Source organism: Limulus polyphemus, unplaced genomic scaffold (assembly GCF_000517525.1).
Source record: "Limulus polyphemus unplaced genomic scaffold, Limulus_polyphemus-2.1.2 Scaffold3144, whole genome shotgun sequence".
NCBI lineage: Eukaryota > Metazoa > Arthropoda > Merostomata > Xiphosura > Limulidae > Limulus > Limulus polyphemus.
Window position 1 is genome coordinate 1 of NW_013668754.1, and position 21,342 is coordinate 21,342.

General features: G+C 34.0%; 1 protein-coding gene across 1 annotated transcript in view; it reads right to left on the bottom strand.

Moving 5' to 3' along the window:
• Positions 1-1,932: 1,932 nt before the first annotated feature.
• LOC106468746 (amino-terminal enhancer of split-like) overlaps positions 1,933-21,342 on the bottom strand; it is a gene marked incomplete at its 3' end in the record, with an annotated part of 39,884 nt that continues 20,474 nt past the window's right edge. The window contains exons 6-7 of the mRNA XM_013929190.2: positions 5,593-5,655; positions 1,933-2,007 (exon numbers count right to left, since the gene is read on the bottom strand). Of these exons, the coding sequence (XP_013784644.1) occupies positions 1,933-2,007; positions 5,593-5,655 (138 nt within the window). The remainder of the gene's footprint in view (positions 2,008-5,592; positions 5,656-21,342) is intronic.

The window sequence follows — 21,342 nt, forward strand, 5'->3', positions numbered from 1 at the left end:
TTATATTCGCTATACAATAACGTTTTACTCACAAGTGAACACATTAATCAATGAAAACATGCTACACTTTGGGACGTGATGGTGAACAGGTGCTTGTAGAGCACGAAGCTACGGAACAAGAAACGAAAACCTCAACTTATTTTCGAGCGTAATTTCTACGATAGGCACCTCTTAGCTCAACTTATGCAATGTTCTCTCCCTCACTTCTATATTAGTGAACTGGTCAAGTTGTTCCATTTCAGACTAAAGAGGTCAGTACAAAAAACTTCTTTTAGATGTAGCGAACATCTTCAACCTAAGAAGTTAAAACGATCGACTGAACGAAGGTAAATATGTTTTTCTATATCATCTGTGAATGTGTTTGCGTGTTTGTGTTTGCAGTAACATTTCATTGCGGTCACAAACGGGTGGACAGCTGTCTTGGAAGATATGATCAACGCACTCAGTCATGCGACCTAACAACACGTATGTTACCGAGTGTGCAAGAACTAATTTTCCAAGCCAGTGGAAATGCTTCCAACAACCAACTACCCTAACCGAAAATGCAGCATTCCAGTTGTTAATTTCTTGATTTTGAAACGACCCGGTGAGGATTTTTTTTATTATTATTATTATTATGTTAAACAATCAGACTCTGACTTGGATAAACTCCAAGGGTAAGAGTTAGGCACGTAAAGTTAATTTTAGCTTTTGCTTAAATATTATTTAAATGTAAATAATAATATTTGACGAAATTACTAATCATGTTTACTTTCACCTCTTCCCTCACCAAAGGAAGACGTTAGAAATGCTTTTAACGTGGGTCCCTAATTCAAGGTGACGTTAGAAATGCTTTAAACGTGGGTCCCTAATTCAAGGTTTTTCTTACTGGGGTAAGTGACAATTTATTGTGTTTAAGCAGAAACTAAAATCCACGCATAAAAACTTTTAACAACCTATATACTTTATACTACGTAAGAAAACGTCTTGTAATTGCCTCAATTGTAACCTTGCGTACCTGTCATTAAACTTTATATATAATAATAATGCAACCCATATATATATATATATATATATATAATATCACAACCAAGGAGATATTTTAGATATAACAAAACAGTAAAACTTTCTTTTTCATTTTTTTACTTGTGACCATTATTACACCAGGTGCAAGTTAAAACTCCCCTATTAAAGATTCTGATGTAATATTAAATAAAAACACTCATGCTCTTCCCTATGAAACATTAGGAGATAGAACTGAGTAATGAAAATAATGAATCATGTTCTAACTGTATGTGTTAAGTTTCTTCACTTGTTTTTTTTTTCAAAATAAAAACTTTCGTAGCTTGGAAATCATAAAATAATTATTCTTCATTTTGTTTGGCTAATTCTATTCATTAATCACGAGGGTTATTCCTCTAACCGTAGAAACTTGGCGTTGAGAAATTCAAAGTTGCACAGACAAAATGTCACGGTATCATTATGTAAATTAGTTTCAGGGTTTCCTGTATACGTAAGCGTGGAACGGGAGTATTTCGTGGTTAGCCTAACATGTCCGTGGCTTTTTCAAGGCAGAGCGAGATGTTGAACGATTTTTTTAGGTGCTATAACGGCACTTCCTCAAGTTGTTTAGGAAAAGAATGAGAAACATAGAAGAAGAAGAAAAAAGGAGAGGCCTAATGATTGTACTTAAACGTCAACAAAGCAACTCGTCAAATAATTAAGGAGTTCCTTAAAGATGAGGAAACTTTACTTGTCTCACCATTATAGTTGCGTCACCTAAGCTATTTTGATTACGCCGGTACATTTGTCCCAACATGAACTGAAAGAGGAAGTCTTTGCTCAAGTGTTTTAAATCTGATGGTTGAAGTAATTATTTAATAATAAAAAAACTTCTCTACATAAGAAGGAAAAATCGAGATAAAAAGTTCAGAACGTCAGTTTTAAACCTACCCCTATTATCGCGTTCAGCTCAGTCATGGTAACTTGCTTGGCTCGCTCGACTGCTGCTGCAACTTGTTGTTGATGCTAAAAATAAAGAAAATAATAATAAAAACGTTATGACGAGGAAACTACAAAATGATGCCAAAAGTAAAGAAAATAATGATAAAAAAAGTTATGACGAGGAAACTACAAAATAATGTTAAAAATAAAGAAAATAATAATAAAAACGTTATGACGAGGAAACTACAAAATGATGCTAAAAATAAAGAAAATAATAATAAAAAAGTTACGACGAGGAAACTACAAAATGATGCTAAAAATAAAGAAAATAATAATAAAAAAGTTATGACGAGGAAACTACAAAATGATGCCAAAAGTAAAGAAAATAATAATAAAAAAGTTACGACGAGGAAACTACAAAATGATGCTAAAAATAAAGAAAATAATAATAAAAAAGTTATGACGAGGAAACTACAAACGCAATATTAAACTCATACTAAGACCAATCAATACTTATGACGTATAAATAACAAACCAATCAATGGTTAGTGAGGTATAGAATCTGAAAGAATTAACCAATTACCAAAAACTGGTGAAAAATAGCAACAAATTATTTACTAACCGCTTATCTGTATAAACTTACCAAAGTAAGTCTTCATTGTAAAGACGACTGCACTAATGGTGCAGGAATCTGAATCCTGCTTGCTAAAGGATTAATTTACAAAACAAAAAACCGGATTTTATTCCAGTGCTATTTTTTACGATACTTTTGATCAGAACGGTTTTGAAATGTTGTCGCCACACACGTATAACATTTTTCTGATTTCGTATAATTTCTCTGCCCACCACGGGTATTGAAACCCGGTTTCTAGCGGTGTAAGTCCGCAGACGTACCGTTGTGCCACTGGGGGCTTACAAGAAGAAAGTGTGATGCTGGAAAATGAAAATCTTGAAAACATGTGTATGTATTTTACTCAATCTCATAAATTTTCCAAATGCATTACAATAAATCATTACTTATGCTTACAAATACTGCTACTTTCAGATCATGATTTCTTCCACCATTCAGTATTATGTCTTTGTTCCAGTCAGTCCCATTTATCCATTTCCGGCGAACCGAACTGCATCCGGAATCGCTACAAATGAATACTCTACTAACTGAGCGAGCTACAGGGTTAACGCGATAGTATTAGTATTTGCTACCGTAGTTGTAAGGCATTTTTCCATAGAGCCAAGAGCATCCATGTGGTTAGCGTGCAGAACTGTGGATTTGAAAATTCGTTGTTCGTGTCTCGTTACAGCAAACTCGCACTCCGCACTTTGGGGGCGTGAGTGCGTTATAATAGTGACAGTCAACTCCCATTATTCTATTAGAGTAGCCAAAGAGTTGGGGAGGGCAGAAATGACTAGATGCCCTCCCTCTTAGTCTACTGCTTCAAAATTAGGGAGGGTTATCACAAATAGCAAAAATTAATAAACAGACAAAATAAAACTTTTAACAACTAGCATTACCACATCCTTCCCTTCTCCCAAACAAGACCAGTCCTCAGGATTGTGGGACAACCATTAATTGTACTTGTGACATTTTCATTTATGCAGGATTTAAACCCGGCACCGCTCGCAATACAAACGAATACTCTAACAACTGAGCTAAAGGATTAACCCACTAGCATTCTCTGGTAAGGCATTTTTTGATAATTCAAAGTAATACACTTCTACAGTAATACTGTTTTGTCTCAGACTACTGCTAATAGTACTGCTGTGTCTCAGACTACTGCTAATAGTACTGCTGTGTCCAGACTACTGCTAATAGTACTGTTCTGTTCAGACTACTGCTAATAGTACTGCTGTGTCTCAGACTACTGCTAATAATACTGCTGTGTCCAGACTACTGCTAATAGTACTGTTGTGTCCAGACTACTGCTTCTACTACCAGTTCATACTAAATGAGGCTTTCTCAGACTATTATTTGTACTTTTATTTAGAACTACTATATTTTGTCTATGATTGTTAACTCTATGTATATCATTATTAATACCGACTATTGTATTATAATACATTTTAATACTCCTTGTCTACGATTATACTACACACAACGATAGCTATATAGCATTTCCAACCATAACGGAGGCATATTAAGATGTACAACTGGTGAGTTGAAAAAAATCTGGTTTGTAAACCATATCCACTTTTAATACTTTCTTTTAACTCTCCTTGACCCGCTGTTAAATAAAATTAACTGATTCTTTCAGAGCTATTGACTCTCAGCATCTTTCAGTAACCACATATTTTTAGCTGTACACTATAGGCTTTATTAAGTCCAGGGAAATGTATTTCATTGGTGCATTGAGCCACTGATACTTCTTGTGACTTCAACGCCCAATTTGTACTTGCTGCGGTAAATAGTTGAGTCGTGTATCACGGAAAAAAACCAAAAAAAAAAAAACTAGATTCCTGTTCAAGGTAAATGCAGCCCTGATGTTTGCCACGACAAAGTAAAGCCTGAAACTACAGAGGCCGAGAGCGTAGAATCACAACCTAAAGAGCAAACTCTTTACCGGAAGAAATCCAAAAGAAAACGGTACTTTTATATAGATATAACTTTACTCTGCGAATCCCCATTCAAACCTTCTTTTTCAATGTTGACTCATGGTCAATATTGATAAAGTCTTTGGTCAGGAAGACGGCTTAAGCTTCCACTGTATCTTTTGAACGAACAATTCAAACAAAGTGGACACCGACAACGGAACATGCCGATATACGGTAATGCACAATTCGATCTAAAAACATTACACTACATTCATGGTAGAAGTGACAAACAAAATTTTAATCTTACACTACATAATATCAATAATCTGAAACATTATAAATCCGAAATCTTGGAAAGACCTTCAAGTACAAAATATAAAAAAGGGTCAGAAAAAAAACTTATTTATGAAGTTGATGTTTAAAATTATGTTTTTCTAGATATAAATTAGAAACAGTTTGAAGTTTAGCAACACAGTCTCATTTGTTGATCGAACTAGTCCTTTAACCTTCTCGCTAAAACAACTAGACCTAGGGCCTGCTTGCTAAAATAACTAGTCCTTTAACCTTCTCGCTAAAACACTAATACCAGGGCCTACTTGTTAAAACAACTAATACTAGTGCCAGCTTGTTAAAACAACAAGTCCTTTAGCCTTGCTAAAACAACTAGATCTAGGGCCTGCTCGCTAAAACACTGCGTTCACATATTTGTTTGGGTTTATTAAGCACAGAAAGGGATCTGTGTGCTGTTCCCACCATGGGTATCAAAACCCGGTATTGAGCATTACAAGTCTTCAGATTTGCGGTCGAGCCACTGAAAGGGGGTGGACAACTCACAACATCAAATTTTATCGTTGTAAGTCGGCAATCTTATCACTGACCCACTATGGGGGACAGCCTAAGAATTAAAGCTTTTTTTTTTTGCTTCATCTATGACTGTATTTTTTTCGAAATTTAATTGTTAAAGTAAACAAAACTAACAACGACATACACTTAACACAAACGACATAGTTTTGTTCATACAATTTTTAAAACAACTGAAGCACATAATTCCCTAATTTTTACAAATTAATCTTAATTTTTTATTAAAAATAAGCCTAATAATATTGATAAAAATCACAATCAAATATTCATCACACTAACCTCTTGAGACAGGAAAGGCAGTATCTGAGCGATGATTGCGTTGAGTCTCTTAGCAATTTCAGTCTGGAATTATGAAATAACAAATTAGTGTGACGTTACATTCTTAATTTCACCTAATTTTCAGAAGACTAAAAAACAGTTTTATACCAAAATCTACAAAGATACCTAAATCATCTATAGGAAATTTACTTTTTTTTAACATGTCAGTTTAATGTATAAAATAAATCTTAACTTTTAATAATAAATTGCAATATAAAATAACAATGTGCATTATAGAAAGAGCTCTAAGTATCTAAGCATCACTACGAATTAAAAAAAGAAGTTATGTCAAAAAATATTATTAAGATTTATTTCAAAATCTCACGTACAATAAATATTCTTATCTCGAGAGTTTTAAAAGTTCTGCGTCTCCAGTACGTGACGTCAGATAATAAACCAATCCCGATAATGTGCCCTTAATTCAATCTAAGGATAAAAATCTGTCAATAAAACTAGAGCCAGGACATTCTTTCTTAAGGAATAAGAAACACATACTGTACATCTAGTCAACTAAAAATGCATTATTAAGCAGGATTTATGGTTTGCTCCTTAGGTTGTAGTTTCCTGAATACAGTTTAAAAAGACATCCGCGTCTCGTTTTTTTTTTCTTCTTTTTCTTGTTATGGTTAGTACGATATTATTAATTAATTATATACAAGATGAATCAGTTTATTAGTCCTTTATCAATCAACAAGTTACGAAGTGCTAAATTAAAACACAGCCATATGTGGCTTCAAAGCTGAGATCTTAATGCGGTAAAGATATAATTAACACGAAACGTACTTCATAATGGTTAAAGTACTATTTATTTAGTTGCTTTGTGGCGCATAAAACATGATTTTTGTGTGCGGTTTTTCAAGAGTCCCGAAGTCGCGTCCCTAATTTAGCAATGAAAACAGGAAAGGCAGCTAGTCAACATCACTCACTGCCAACTCTTGAGCTACAATTTTATCAACGAATAGTGGAATTGGCCGTCACATTATAACGGCCCCACGGCTGAAATGGCGAGCATGTTCATCGAACGGGATTCGAACCCGTGGCCCGTAGATTGCGAGTTGACTGCCCTAACCACCAGACCATACCAGGCTACCGTATATTTGCGCTCATAAAAATGACATTAAGCGCAAAGTTGGACTTTTGGGCCATCTGCTCTATACCTACGGCAGGGATAGAACCTCAGTGTTTAACGTTATAATATTAACAGGCTTGTCGTTGTGCCACCGGAGGACGCATTCAGGAAAAAAAAAAACTAAAATATAGTTTATTAAGATATCATCAGGAGACGAGGCATTCATGCTTCCATTTATTAAGATATCATCAGAGTTGCAAAAAAATATATAATACAGCGACATTATTATTTGAACACATTAACTAAAGCCATGTACAATGGGAAATAAAACACATTAATACACAAGACTTTTATCCCGCAATATGTCGTGTAGAAAGTAAAAATTGTAAATTATGAATTAACTTATCTTATTACATTTAAATAATTGCTGTTGTTTCACACTTTAACGTTGGGCTTAACAAAAAAACTACTGTTTCATTTTGTCTCCTGTTTTTACTTAAGCATAGCTCGTGCATTTTTTTCTTTACTTCAGCCAAATAGTTTATCTTAACAGATTTACAAGTTTTAAGCAAGATATTGGAAAACAAGGGACAATTTGAGGTTTTACTTCACACACAAAAAAAATATTATTATTTCATTTCTAGCTGAAAAAATGCATTTCTTCGACTTTAATACTCTCCTATTGATCTTATTTTAAATAATCCTGCAATTTCATTGGTTAGTGGATTTAGAATCTGTTGGATCAAATATTGGTGAAAACCCAAAGAAGCCTTTCGGTGTAAAATCCTCGGAGAATCACTCAGATCACGACTTAGACTACAGAAAGAAGCAGAAAGCTGTATGTTTGTTAAGCGGGCTATATAAACTTTAAAAATCTGTATTTATAACTCGATATTCCTAACCAACTTACACTTAAATGGAGTATTAAGGCATACGTAAGACCTAAAAATAATAATAATAATTTGCGCATTATACTTTCAAAAAAAATCAGAGTAATTACAGATAACCAAACATTCTAACAGGGATGTAAAATCTTTTGGTTACTCCCCTCCTCTCCCCTTCCGACGCTCATACAAATAAAGGATAATGATTGAATATGAATGAGCGCAACGACTTAATATATATATATATGCATATAAGTACGTGACTAATACATCGTGATGCTTTAGCTTCGCTCTGTAGTTATTACAGAACTGATGTTGATGATGTTAAGGAGCTCCATAAATAACAAGGAGATGGAACTGGGTTATGGTATAACCGTTCCGTACACGAGATCCAATCGAGTGATGAACATTCATTACATAGGATCTTTTCACGCATGAGCGAAGAAGAACGACGCGTGCACGTGAATTCTGCATCGATTTTAATCCCGGTAGACGCTAGGTTCCTGTTTGGGGGGTACATGAGCAGACCGACTTATTATCGAGCCTAACTAGATCACGGTTGGCCAGGCTGCCCACTAAATAGAATTTCAGGCACAAAAGGGCGGATAGCTCGCCTCGAAGTTTTCTCTTTTCACTACAGCAATTACGAGGATATACGTGTCGAATTGGCCAATCTCTGCAACAGCAGCTCCAGCAGTCCGTGACATCTGCCGCCAACGAGCTCGTGAACGTCTTCATACTCCTGACACATTGAACTCAAGAGAATTGAAGCTAGAAACTCCGGCCATTAAAAACTTTGAGAATCAGGCAAAATAGCTTCATTCCTCATATGGACACCCTCTTCGTGATGTAGAAGAGAATATTGACACGTTACCACTACCAGACAGACAGACAAACGCAGAAGTCAACGGCTACTTAATTTCTATTATCAAATCACAACTACCGAAAAAGTTTTGTTGGCTTCGAACTCCATGTACTACTAAAACATAATGGACTATGCGAAAGAGATCACTACCAAATTTAACTTAAGCAACAACAACAAAAAACGGAGGTGGGGGGGGGATTTTTTATAGTTTCCTTACGCTGTTACACATATGTCATGTGTGTTATAAGTGGGTGGAACATGTAAAGATATAGAAAAATGTTAACCACATTCCAAGCCCACTACTGTCTTTAGATGTTAATGATGGTAAGAAATGAAAAAAAAAAAAACGCCATTAGTATCGAGAGACGAAGAATAAATTTAAAACGATTAGACGTTTTTTATGGGGAAAAAATCTTTAAGCTATAGTACAAACTTTCTATCCATTGTTATTGGAAAAAGCAAGTATTTTTTTTTTTTTTTGCTGCTTTATATAATGCATCACATAAAGAGAGAGGAGAACATTTTCCTCCTTATCCAAACAGCGTCATCCCATTAAGTTAAAGCATTTAAGACTCGGTGGAATGAATGCGAGAGGCGGTTTTTATTCCTTCTAGAACGTAATCAAAAAAAAAAAAAAAGGATGAATCAAGTTTACTCTGTTCTCAGACGTTCAGGGAGATGGCGGTAGCGTATGTAATAGATGTACTAGAGGCACTTGGCCTTTATTTCGTAGCGTTTTCTTTTTTCCTTACTGAGAATCTGTATTTTGTTTTATATATATCATTAGAAAGAGTGAAACCGGTGTTATATAAACAATTTTAGTTCGCAGAATTTATATTTATGATTAACACTATTTATTATGATTTGTCTCTTTCACTTTAACGATGTTTTTTTTTTCTTCCCCCTCTGGAGTTGATATTTGAACGTTTTAGGGATCAAATGTCTGTTAATAATCCACCGTTTTCCGTACTTTGTTGATTAAGACGTGAAGAGATGACTTTATATGTGAGAGAAAGAGATCAAATAAGGCAGAAAATGGAAACTAAAAGACGGGGAGAAAGAATGAAAACAAAAATGTTTGTTTCCTGTACACATATAAGTTTGTTTTCCACAGATTATGAGGAAGATTATAACGATTTCCAGAAAAAACAAATATTGTTAAACACACGAGGCAGAGTAGGGTAACGAATCAATCATTATATATACATACGTAAAGTTCTCCAAGATTTTTTTCTCGGAGTTAAAAACATAGTTTGAAACTAAGCATGGCCGTTTTACACATAACATACATTAGTCCTCTTCAGATCATTGTGTAAAACACAGCTTAAAATGATCGGTTTCAACACCCAAAGCCCACAGTCGTTTTATTCGCTTAATTATATAATCGAGTTTAGATTTAACATGTTATCCAGTATTTAATGTGGACGCTCTAGCAATTAGAAGAGAAAGTGTACGTCGTGAAAGACTGAATACTTTGCCCTATTTTATGCAGGTTTGGATAAAGCACTTTTGATAGAAACGAGCTTCTATTGAAAACTAGCATACTAATTCTTATATTACTATAACCACTCTAGACTGTTTGCTGCTTGCGCAAGGCCAGAGTTAATGATTGTCTCTTTAGTATGCAAACTGCACTTCAATAAATCTCGTCCCCAGGGCAATTCAATCCCGGGGAAGGAATCCAAAAGAAAGTTTTCATATTCATGACCTGTCTGCCCATAGAGACAAGAAGGAGAGTAAACTCGGTTTAAATCGAGTTACTGAGCGTATAATACGTTCCATGCACAGACTGAAACAAACGGCTTCTTTACAAACCATAACCCGCAGAGGCTCTGTAGCTCTAGTGTACATACATTCGGTACACGAACTGTGGAGAAGGCTCATCGAGCAAAATGAGAATGCCCAAATAGTCCTGAAGTTGTGCAACGGTCCCTCCCATACCTCTCCCATGAATAAAATTTAAGCTGTGGTTCTTTAACGATACAATAACTTCAGAAGAAACGATATTCCGATTCAGGTGACATCTATATTTTTATAAAAAACGGTATTTATCAATAACTTCTGATTAAAAAAAGCTGCCTACATAAATCAGAAGTAAAAATTCACCAGTTATGAATATATCTAATTTATTCTACTGTTCTTACGTATGTATACGAATTTATTTGATCAGTTGGGTATCCTTGCTGTTGGCGATATTTTCGGCTGTAATCCCAATGCTATCTCACGAGATTTGGCTAGCTTAGGAGATTTTGGTTAGAAGTAAATCCATAAGCTATCAATACGAAATAATCCATATAATAAAAAATAAATAATAAAAGTGAAATTTAACAAAGTAAAATATTATATATATATATATATAATTTACTTAAGACATAAAAATAAATTGTTTTGCTTTATGCACTAACACCGATTCCCTTCCCAACAACGTCTAGTGACCAATAAAAATCCATTAAACGGGCCCGACAGGGTAACTTCAGAGTAGTATTAACGTCCGAGATAATTTATTACGACACACGTTACTGTTTAACTATATAGCAGGACAGTATAGACAGTACAGCAAAAATAAAATGCTAACTTACGAAGATAGCAACTAGTAGATAACAAGTGAAGTAAATAAAAAAAAATCATACAATAAGTGGCAAAAATAGTGCTCTGATTAAAATAATCAAGTCTTATGCTTTATAAAAATAATATACTGTGAGTTGTGTCTGACACTAATGACTTTAACTATCCTTTACACAGATGGTCAATGTACAGAGTGGACAGCCGAAAGTAATAAATAATGTTAAGCCTTACAAATTAGCTGAAATGTAAAAGTGATTGTAAGATACAAGAAAGGCCACATTAACAATATGACTTAAAGTATCAACAATAGTAAGTGTAACAATTAAATTAAGTAACAAAAAATAAGTAAATTAATGACGTAATGTCATAGTACAGAAGAATCTGTTTACAGACTACATTAACTATATATATTGAGAGATTAAATTAACGGGAGGTAAAACTAATCGTGGACATCATATTAAAATTGTTCATCGTTACTCTAAAAACTAGTCAGGATGAGTAGATGTTATCTTGATAGTTTTGAAGATGTTTCGGTATGCTGTAACATTATTAGACTCATAATCGGTGGCCTGATGATTGTGTAATTTATCGCGAAATAAAATAAACTTGCATAGTGTTCAAAATGAGTTTGGAGAAACATCGGTTGCATAGGTAACAAATACTAGATCCGAGACTAATCTCGAAACCACAACGTTTTTATTTCCCTTAAAACTATACCATAAAAACAATTTAAAGATATAAAATATTTTTTCTACGTATCCCTACACAGAAAACAAACCCGTATCTGTTTGTAAATAATAACTATATTTCATCAGTCTTACAAGAATAGCTTTTATAGCATAAATTTATATTTATTTTTTAAATACGTCTGTACACGAACATATAGAGCAAACGTGATATAAATATACCGAGCAAGATGTATTTTTGTTACGTATTGCAACATTTTAAATAAAAGGAGTATTTGAACAGCCGTAAATAAATCCGGGTTGTAACTATGGCGACAGGATAGCTCGAAAGAGCCGACCCCTTCGACATAAGCTTGAGTAAACTGCACTTGTAAACAGTCTGGCGTTTCGACAAACCGACAACGATTCTTGTCCCCAAGGAACTGAGGTGTGTGTTTGTAATCCTCCTCCCCAGGCCACTGTAGTGTACATGTGAGTTATGGGTGTGTACAGTCTCTATTTACTCGGTAGGTTATCAAAGACACAAGGAATGAAGCTGGAGTTGACATGGCGTGTTCGTCGGGGTTGTTTGCTTGATCAACACAACACTAGATCAATCTGTTAACAAAATTATCGTGATATTAACGTAAAAGCACACAGAAAGGTGCTCAACGTGGCAGGATTATTCCAATGTATGATATATATATATATATATATATGCATGTTTGTAGTGGGCGGGACGCGTGTCCATACACGCAGTGTGTGGATTAGCATGCAGTTGGAATATATAAACGTATTTTATATATTGATCCCTGAAGTAGAAAATAAATATGAATTGTTTGTTGTAATAATTTGGGAAGCATTATGAAAATACGTTTTCACGAAATAAAAAAAAAGTTATAGAAAAAAAACTAATTTATATTATACATATTAAAATAGCTCTGCATATTTGATACTCAAGCTTTTAAAATCATATATATACATACATACATACATACCAGCATTGGATTAAACTCAACATATGAAGTTCTCGTATTCCCATGACGTGTTATCAGAAGTTTTGTTTCTCTGACGAATTATATAAATAAAATGCGGATATGTCAAGATAACATTATTAAGTTTTCAGAAAATTCATTCGTCGTCACCAGATTATCAAGACTCGCTCTTCGTTCCTAATTAAAGTTTTATGGTTCTATCGCCAAACATACGAATACGTTAATACTCTACGTATATGAACAATAAAAGAAAGACCAATAAACTAATCCAAGTAACGTGCGTCAAGCAGAAATATCATCTCGTCTACCAAATTTATGTATAAATTTTAATTGGCAGCGAATTACTTTGTTCTTTCGTCTGTTGTTACACGATGGATGCTGATTCGCTAATTACTTCAAGGTACAATGAACGCTGTACTAGCGAGTTTCGGAATAATAATAGGCTTATTGTATAAAGAAGAAAACGGGAGGTTTGATACAGAAACCTTGATGTGAAGCAAAGTGATTTATTTTTCTGTTCCCGTCTAAAGCGAAGTATGATGGGTCGCTCATTTATAAAAGTGGACTTCTTGTTCAAAAAAGACTTAGGATTATCCTGACCAACTATATTCAGATAAGCGGCTTATTTTCTCATTGTGGGATTTGTCATGTACTGGCGTCTTTCAGCAGGCTTATATCCTTCATTTTAAGAGATCTCTCAGTGTCAGGCAACATTTGCTGGTAAAATGGGATTGCCAATTTTTTTTTACCTGATTATGAAAATATTAGACTATGCAACTTTTAAATCTGCAGCAAAGAAGATAAGATACCTTACTGGTTGTCTTTTTATATGAAAGTTTCATTCATTAAGCTTTTCAAATAGAAATCTGTAAGTTAAACTTTAAAAATAATAATCAAAGAAGAGTACGGTGGACTAAAAGTTGAATGGGAAAATTATTTTAATACAGACCTCTTCAAACCATGTTTTAATTTGTTTTATAAGTAAGCTATTATTATCAATTCAACGCTTTAGTCCTCATACACTGTAAGTGGAAGACCACACGTAATTATTACACTCAAGATTAGATAGCACATTGAAGTAATGTTATTGAGGAAAATATGACGTTCTGAACGGAAAAGGTTCTGCTAAGTAAAACCATTCTACAAATATATAAGTTTATTAGAATTCAAAACCAATTTTGTTAACGTAACGGAGTCAATCCAATGTCATGAAATATACATATAGTTAACGAAACTGCCAAAATAAAAGTTTCCTATTTATTTTTTTTCAACCCGACTTCCACGACTTAGCTCTCAAAACAAACTACATCAATGAATTCAACTGTTTAACTACGGAAACCAAAGAGTAAGTTCTGTCATAATTTCAACATCCTTTTTAAAGTATTTAAGCCTCGTTTCCTACGATAGAATCTACACGACACATTACATTTACGCCTAACTGCTAAAATAATGGGAGTCGCTAATACAGCTGACGATCCTTTCTTTATTCGATTCAACTTTACTTGGGTGTTGTTGTTGTTGTTGTTTTTTTCACGTGAATTCCTGGAATATGCATGCAGACATGCACAATTCTACACTCGCAATGCAGGTAACGGATTTACACAGAGAGCGATCGATTTATACACAGACTTAATACATATACATCTACGTATATTCTCTTGGTCTCCTTATACTCTCTGTATCAGTCTGTATATAAAATCCAAAAACTTGATTACCTTTTAAAGGCTTGATAAACCAACAACTGCAATGTAATTAAAGTATAATTACAGCCACATCTTAATTAAAACCTTATTCTTGCATTCACCTATTATCTCAAAAACAATCTCGGACCAATCATAATCGTACTTCTCACAGTTTATCTATAGAATTGGGTCAATGACAACTCTTTTTTTTTTACAGTTTATCCATAGAATCGCGTCAATCATACTCCATAATTTTTACAGTTTATCCATAGAATAGGGTCAGTCATAACTCATATTTTTACAGTTTATTCATAGAACTGAGTCAGTCATACTTCATAATTTTTACAGTTTATCCATAGAATAGGGTCAGTCATAACTCATATTTTTACAGTTTAGATTCTATGGATAAACTGTAAGAAATACGAGTTATGATTGACCCGATTTTATGAAAGGTCAATCATTACTCGTATTTCTTTACCAGAGATTGATAGGCCTTAATTGTGATAACTGTTCAGTAGTGTTCTTTTCATTCAGTAAAAAAGTGCTTTGACACAAGAATAGATAATTCTCATGAAAACACAGTTCAAATCATAATTTGCGGATATTACATTGATATAACACTAAGTTTACAAAGGCCTAACCGTACAAACCAACATGTCATTCTATTTCTTTAACGACCTGCATACGTTTCGAATACGGTTGATTCAAGTTTCAGAATCTGAATATTATTGCTTTTGACAATAGGTAAAAGAAACAGATCAATAAGTTGCATCGTATCAATAACTCCAAGGATCAGTTCCTTTCTTACAGAAAAATATAACTATGATTTTTTTTTCTCTCTGTGTCATAGTTGTCATCAGTTTTTTTTTCTTTTTGTCGTTGTTGATAAATACGGACGCCCAGTTTCAATATTTTATTACTACATCACACCCTTAGACGGTGTTTCATATGTGAACATATTACTGTACAGATTTCTTTGCTGTTTGGGTAATTTAATAAGTGTTATGTGATTTACCAAAGTTGTGATGGCTGGTCCGGAAAAAAAAAAGATAAATACGTCAGTGAATTTATTCTTATACGTCATATACGCTGGCTGGTGGAAATTTCCTTTTTTTAATTTTATGTTTACTGAATTGGTTAGTTTGTTTGTCTGTTTTAACGCAAAGTTATACAATCAGCTATATGTGCCTTGTCCACCGGGGGCTTTTAGCTTTGCAAGTCTGTAAATTTACTGCTGCCCTACAGGGAAAGGGGAGGAGGGATGATAAATGACAAGGAAGGTAAAGGGGTTTAAAAAACCGTTTTTATTTTGCAAGTAAACGCCAAATATTGAGGCAGTGTTAGATGTTTCGAATCCCACCTAATATCACGAGGAAGAAATAACTAAAACCACGGAAATACGACTGTACGTCACACAACCGAAATGTTTCTCGTTCACGAAACAGGAATTGAAATAACTGAAAAAAGTCTCTTACCCCGTTTATCACTTGCCCTTATTTTGTAGGTCTTGTATACTTAACACCCTTAAGATGAAGCATAAAATCCCAGATGGTTTGTGTGTTAGTTCACTAGTCCTTGAAGTGACTCGAGACTCAACACCTATTAAACCACTTCTTCACTGACTTTTAACCTCATAAGTGTTTGATGCTTTAGGTTTCAAGCCTTATATTAACGCAACAAGAAGTTGCGTGGTAAAGTCACGAGCATCACACACCACTAACTACAAAGACATCACTGCGGGTCTTTGCTTCAAACTGATAAGAACACTTATTAAAAAAAAAGAAACTTATATAGGGATTTCATTTTTAGTTGATAAAAAAATCTGCAATACACGCGTCCTGACTGACCGCTTTTTCCATACACGAAAAAATATTTACCGAGATCTATGTTATCTTTAAACCATATTTATATCTTTTAAAATCGTCAGCAATAAAACACTAAGCTTTGTCTGTTAATGCACTAAAAATATTTGTATAAAGTATACAGGAAGATAAACGAACACTATAGAAAATATGGCTGACTTCCAGCCTACAATACAAACTAGTTATATTATTATTCATAATTTCAGCAGCTAAAACAAAGGCTGTTCGTATAGCATAAAATGCGGGGTTTGAAAATTATTATAAAAACGGGATAAGTAAATGACCTTGCTAGAACGTTATGTGAACTTACCTTATAAACATTAATGAAAAGTTTATAGACGGATTGTTTGCCGTTAAACACAAAGCTATCAAATGGGCTACCTATGCTCTACCTGCCGAAGGTATTGAAACCTGAATTTTAGTGTTATTAACCCTCAGACCTGCCGCTGAGCCACCAGGGGGCTTATTAAACAGAGTAGTACCATAATTCGATACATAAATACTGGGGACATTTTGAATTATCCGAGACCTTAATCACGCTGTTTATAATACAGAACAAATTAATTAAGAAAATTTTATTACAACAATTTTAAACAGTAACGTAATAATGCTTATTATCTTCACTACTTGCTGTAAGTGGTACAAATTGTTGTAACATATGTATACATAATCTCTTACACTTTATATATGTCAGTCACATCTCATCATATATAACGACCTGAACCAAAGTCAAGGTTTAACTTAAAACGTTCGTTAACAAGTAACCAAATTTGTTTGTAATACAATCTGATGTACATAGCCTGTTTTATCCCAGTTAGGATATATCACTTATTAAAGACGATATATTTAAGAGAACAACAAGTGATTATACTTGTACGTTTTGAAACAGCTTCTTTGTGGGGTAATATATTTATTTCAGCACAGCGTTTCATCTATAACAGTAAGACATATCACGTAAAATATTAAAAGTTATAGTGAAATAAATCTATTATCCTATATCCACAAATATATATTTATATATATGGATATTCCATAATTAAGTGAGCACCCCTGAAAAAGTAGGAAGTGTTATACTTTTTACAACACACACAAAAGTAGCGCCCCCTCTGAAGGAAACGGTGACATTGATATACAGCTCTAAACACGACGGATCGCTCTGGTTTGAAATGTTGTATAAACATCGTAACGTGATTGAGTTAAAAGCCTTCAACGAATGAAAGAAATATACATCAGTACAAAAAGTTTCACGTATATCAGACTAACAGAACTTTTTCATTAAATATACATGGTCAGCTCGCACTGACACTATATACAATTACCGACAAAAAAATACCAATAAATATACAGCTTTGAATCAAGACAGTCCAAAAAGTCATGCAGTTGGTTGAAGCTCATCTCATCAAACTATGAATGTTTGTAAGTAAATATATTTGTCTATGTAAGCTTCTCTACAAAACATATAAGCAGAAAATTTCACTATCTTCTTAATTATTGAACATACTGTACATAACGTTTTGAAACAGCTAGTTGTGGGATAAGTTATTTCAGTACAACGTTTCGACTTTAACAGTGAAATATGATCACATAAGTATTTCATGTGGTCATGTCTTACTGTTATAGTCGAAATGTTGTACTGAAATAACTTATTAGACATAAGGTTTTGAAACGGTTATTTGTGGGATAAGTTATTTCGGTGCAACGTTTCGACTTTAACAGTGAAATATGATCACATAAGTATTTCATGTGGTCATGTCTTACTGTTATAGTCGAAATGTTGTACTGAAATAACTTATTATACATAAGGTTTTGAAACGGTTATTTATGGGATAGGTTATTTCGGTGCAACGTTTCGATTGTACCAGTGAGAAATGATCGCGAATAGCCTTCAAAGTGCAAATACATCCAATCAGATATTTTTACTATAAATGTATTTGTACTTCGATGTTGTACGTGATCATGTCTTGCTCTTAGAAATGAAACGTTGTACTGAAATAACTCTGTTATCTCACAAATAGGTGTTTCAAAACTTGTATGCAAATTATATAAGCAGTAAGCTTAATACAAAATATGGCCGTATCAAAAAGTACAGGTTTTGTTATCAGGTCAAGTTGCAGGATGGGTAACGGTTTCAAATTTTTCAAGTAAAAACTCATTAATACAAAATACAGTTAACGGTAGCGTTGAATTCCCGTTGTCCTTACTTTTCTGGTTTCAGAATATTAAGTATATACAGAGTTGATGATATCTGAATCGGTCGATTGCGAATAATAATTTGAACGAAAATACATGAATGAAGAAAATTGTGGTGTAGTTCCGATGAGCTAAAGAACGGAAAATTAGGATATGTGATGTAGTTCCGATGAGCTAAAGAACGGAAAATTAGGATATGTGATGTAGTTCCGATGGGCTAAAGAACGGAAAATTAGGATATGTGATGTAGTTTCGATGGGCTAAAGAACGGAAAATTAGGATATGTGATGTAGTTCCGATGGGCTAAGGAACAGAAAATTGGGATGACCCTACGTAAAGAAGAAGAAAAAATAGTCGAAAGTTTAAAGACGAGGTATATTATTATTTCTGTGCACAGAATGGGTCATTAATGAATACGGTGTCTACCATCTGCAAAATACATGGAAACACCTAATCCAAGTTAATCAAAAGTTCACAGTTTCGAGGATAAACATCACACAAACCAACTTCAGGGATATGCGAAACAAGCAAGCTGCATTCGTAAATACAGAGATTAGATAACAGAACCCGACAAGCTACGTTTGGAAATACAGAGAATAGATAAAAGAACCCGACAATCTGCATTCGGAAACACAGAGAATAGGTAAAAGAACCCGAAAAGCTACGTTCGGAAATACAGAGTATAGATAACAGAACCTGACAACATTTAGTGATTTTCCACGCATATTAGTAGTAAATAGAACGAAATAATGTAAAACTAAATGGCATATGTACATTAAAAATCGCATCTAAACACAATATAACACTTATTCAATTCGTTGAAATTAAATATTTTCTTGATTAATGAACGTTTCTATTTTTCTTTAAAATACATTTTACTGTATTACATAAATACGTAAATTAACCGCTCATCTTTCTGTACGCCATCTTTCGGCATATCCTAATAGTTACTTAAAAGTGGCTTGTGTTAAAAAAAAAGAATACTTTTATTTCTTACTCTTTCTCTCATGTATTCTTTATTAGATCATATATTTCCTAAGTTCGATAGAGAAAAAAAATGGTCGTTAATCACTTTAGGTAGAAACGCAAACCGAAAAAAACCTCTTCACAATTTCCGTCAGATTTTTTTTTAGTTTATTGTTTTACGAAGCTACTCAATCTAGAAAGCAAGTGGCTCGTATCTGTTCTGATGATCTTCGTCTGCTTTCAACTCCCTTTCAGTGCTGTATTTTGACAAACAAAGAGATGACGCAGTCTCTTCACTAACAAAGCACTCTTCAGTGGCCAGTGAAGCGAGGTGAGGAACCAGTCCCGGTGAGGTGCTTTATTGTCAAGAGGACCCTCGAATCCCTGTTGCTATAGTAATTACTTCATCTGTTCTTTGCTACCCTTCCCTTCAGCCATCACTTAACACCTCAGCACTTTCTCAATTTCTCAGAGTTAATGTCCAGTGCAGAAACACCACGCTTACCACATACACGAAAAGGATGAAAATACAGCTCTTTAAGTGTCATTCTTTTTCACAAACACTAAACTTTATTTGTTCACTTTACAAACACCTTGGGATCCAGGATATATTTGTGTATCGTCAGCAGGTCCCTTTCCTGGGAAGACGACGGAAACGTCTACACGAATAACTTTATTGTGGTGTTGATCTTCATTTTACCTACTTCACTAGACTTAAGAAGATTTAGACACGATAAAAACACACTGTAGTTTACTCATAAAAAAAGTGCTTGCGATTTCCCTGTTTCATTTTGAAGTTAGCTAATTTGACATTTCAAAAACTTTTACTTAAACTTATCTATTTATCTACCTAGCTACGTATGCTCACGCGTTTGTATATACATTTTTCAACAGGCAGGCAACACATTCATCAAAAACACGTGCCATGAACAAGAGTCAAACAGATATATAACTGTTTCTAGGAAATACATAATATACATATAAAAATACTCATTTTTCTTCCAAAACTAAAATGAGTGAAAACTATTCTGTGCTTCAAAGTTGGATGTTGTTTTTTTTTATTCGTACTAGCTTACGAGTTTAGTTGATATTTCTGATTAAACATATACTATGGTGACAAGCTCAAATTGAAATGGTTGTAATTACAAATGGTGTATTTGTTTGTTGTTAAGCGCAAAGCTACACAATGGACAATTTGTGCTTTGCCCATCACTGGTATCGAAAACCGATTTTTATCATTGTAAGTCCAGTGACTTGCCGCTGAGCTACTTGGAGGCTCACAAATGGCGAAACATTATGATACGATACCAATGGTCTACTAATTCTGGATCAATCGAGAAATAAATATTTACTGCAAACTATCCAAGAAAGAAAACAGCAATGGAAAGAGTATTACAATATTCAACAAAAAATAACCTGAGGCGTGATAGATTTATATATACTGTAAAAAAAAAACATATGTACAGCAATTCGCAGTTGTATCTATGAACATGTTTATGTAATTTTCCAACTGCTGACCAAACAAATAATCTAGGTTCAAATTTTCGAAATATTCAAACCGGAACTCCCAAAAGTCGTCAGTGGAGATTCCGGAAGGCTGTGTCGACTGATTTACATGAAACTGGTATGGACATGTAAGGGATCATTCAAAATAAAGAATCTACATTTAAATTTACGATATTTTTTCAAATCTCCCCCCATACAGAAGTCCAGTTATTTGGGGGTTGGAGGGGAGTCTCAAGACTGACTGCAAAGATTTACATTAAAATTGATAAGAGCACGTGAACGGTCATTCAAAAACAACGCGTTTTTTTATTTTTCGCGTCGTTCTTGTTTCACTTGTACTTTTACGAATAATTTACAAGATGTATATATATATAATGAATGAGGAAGGAGACAACACATCGTCGTTACCTGTATGTTCAGTTTCCAAAGACCAAACCGAAAACTCAAATTATATATATATAT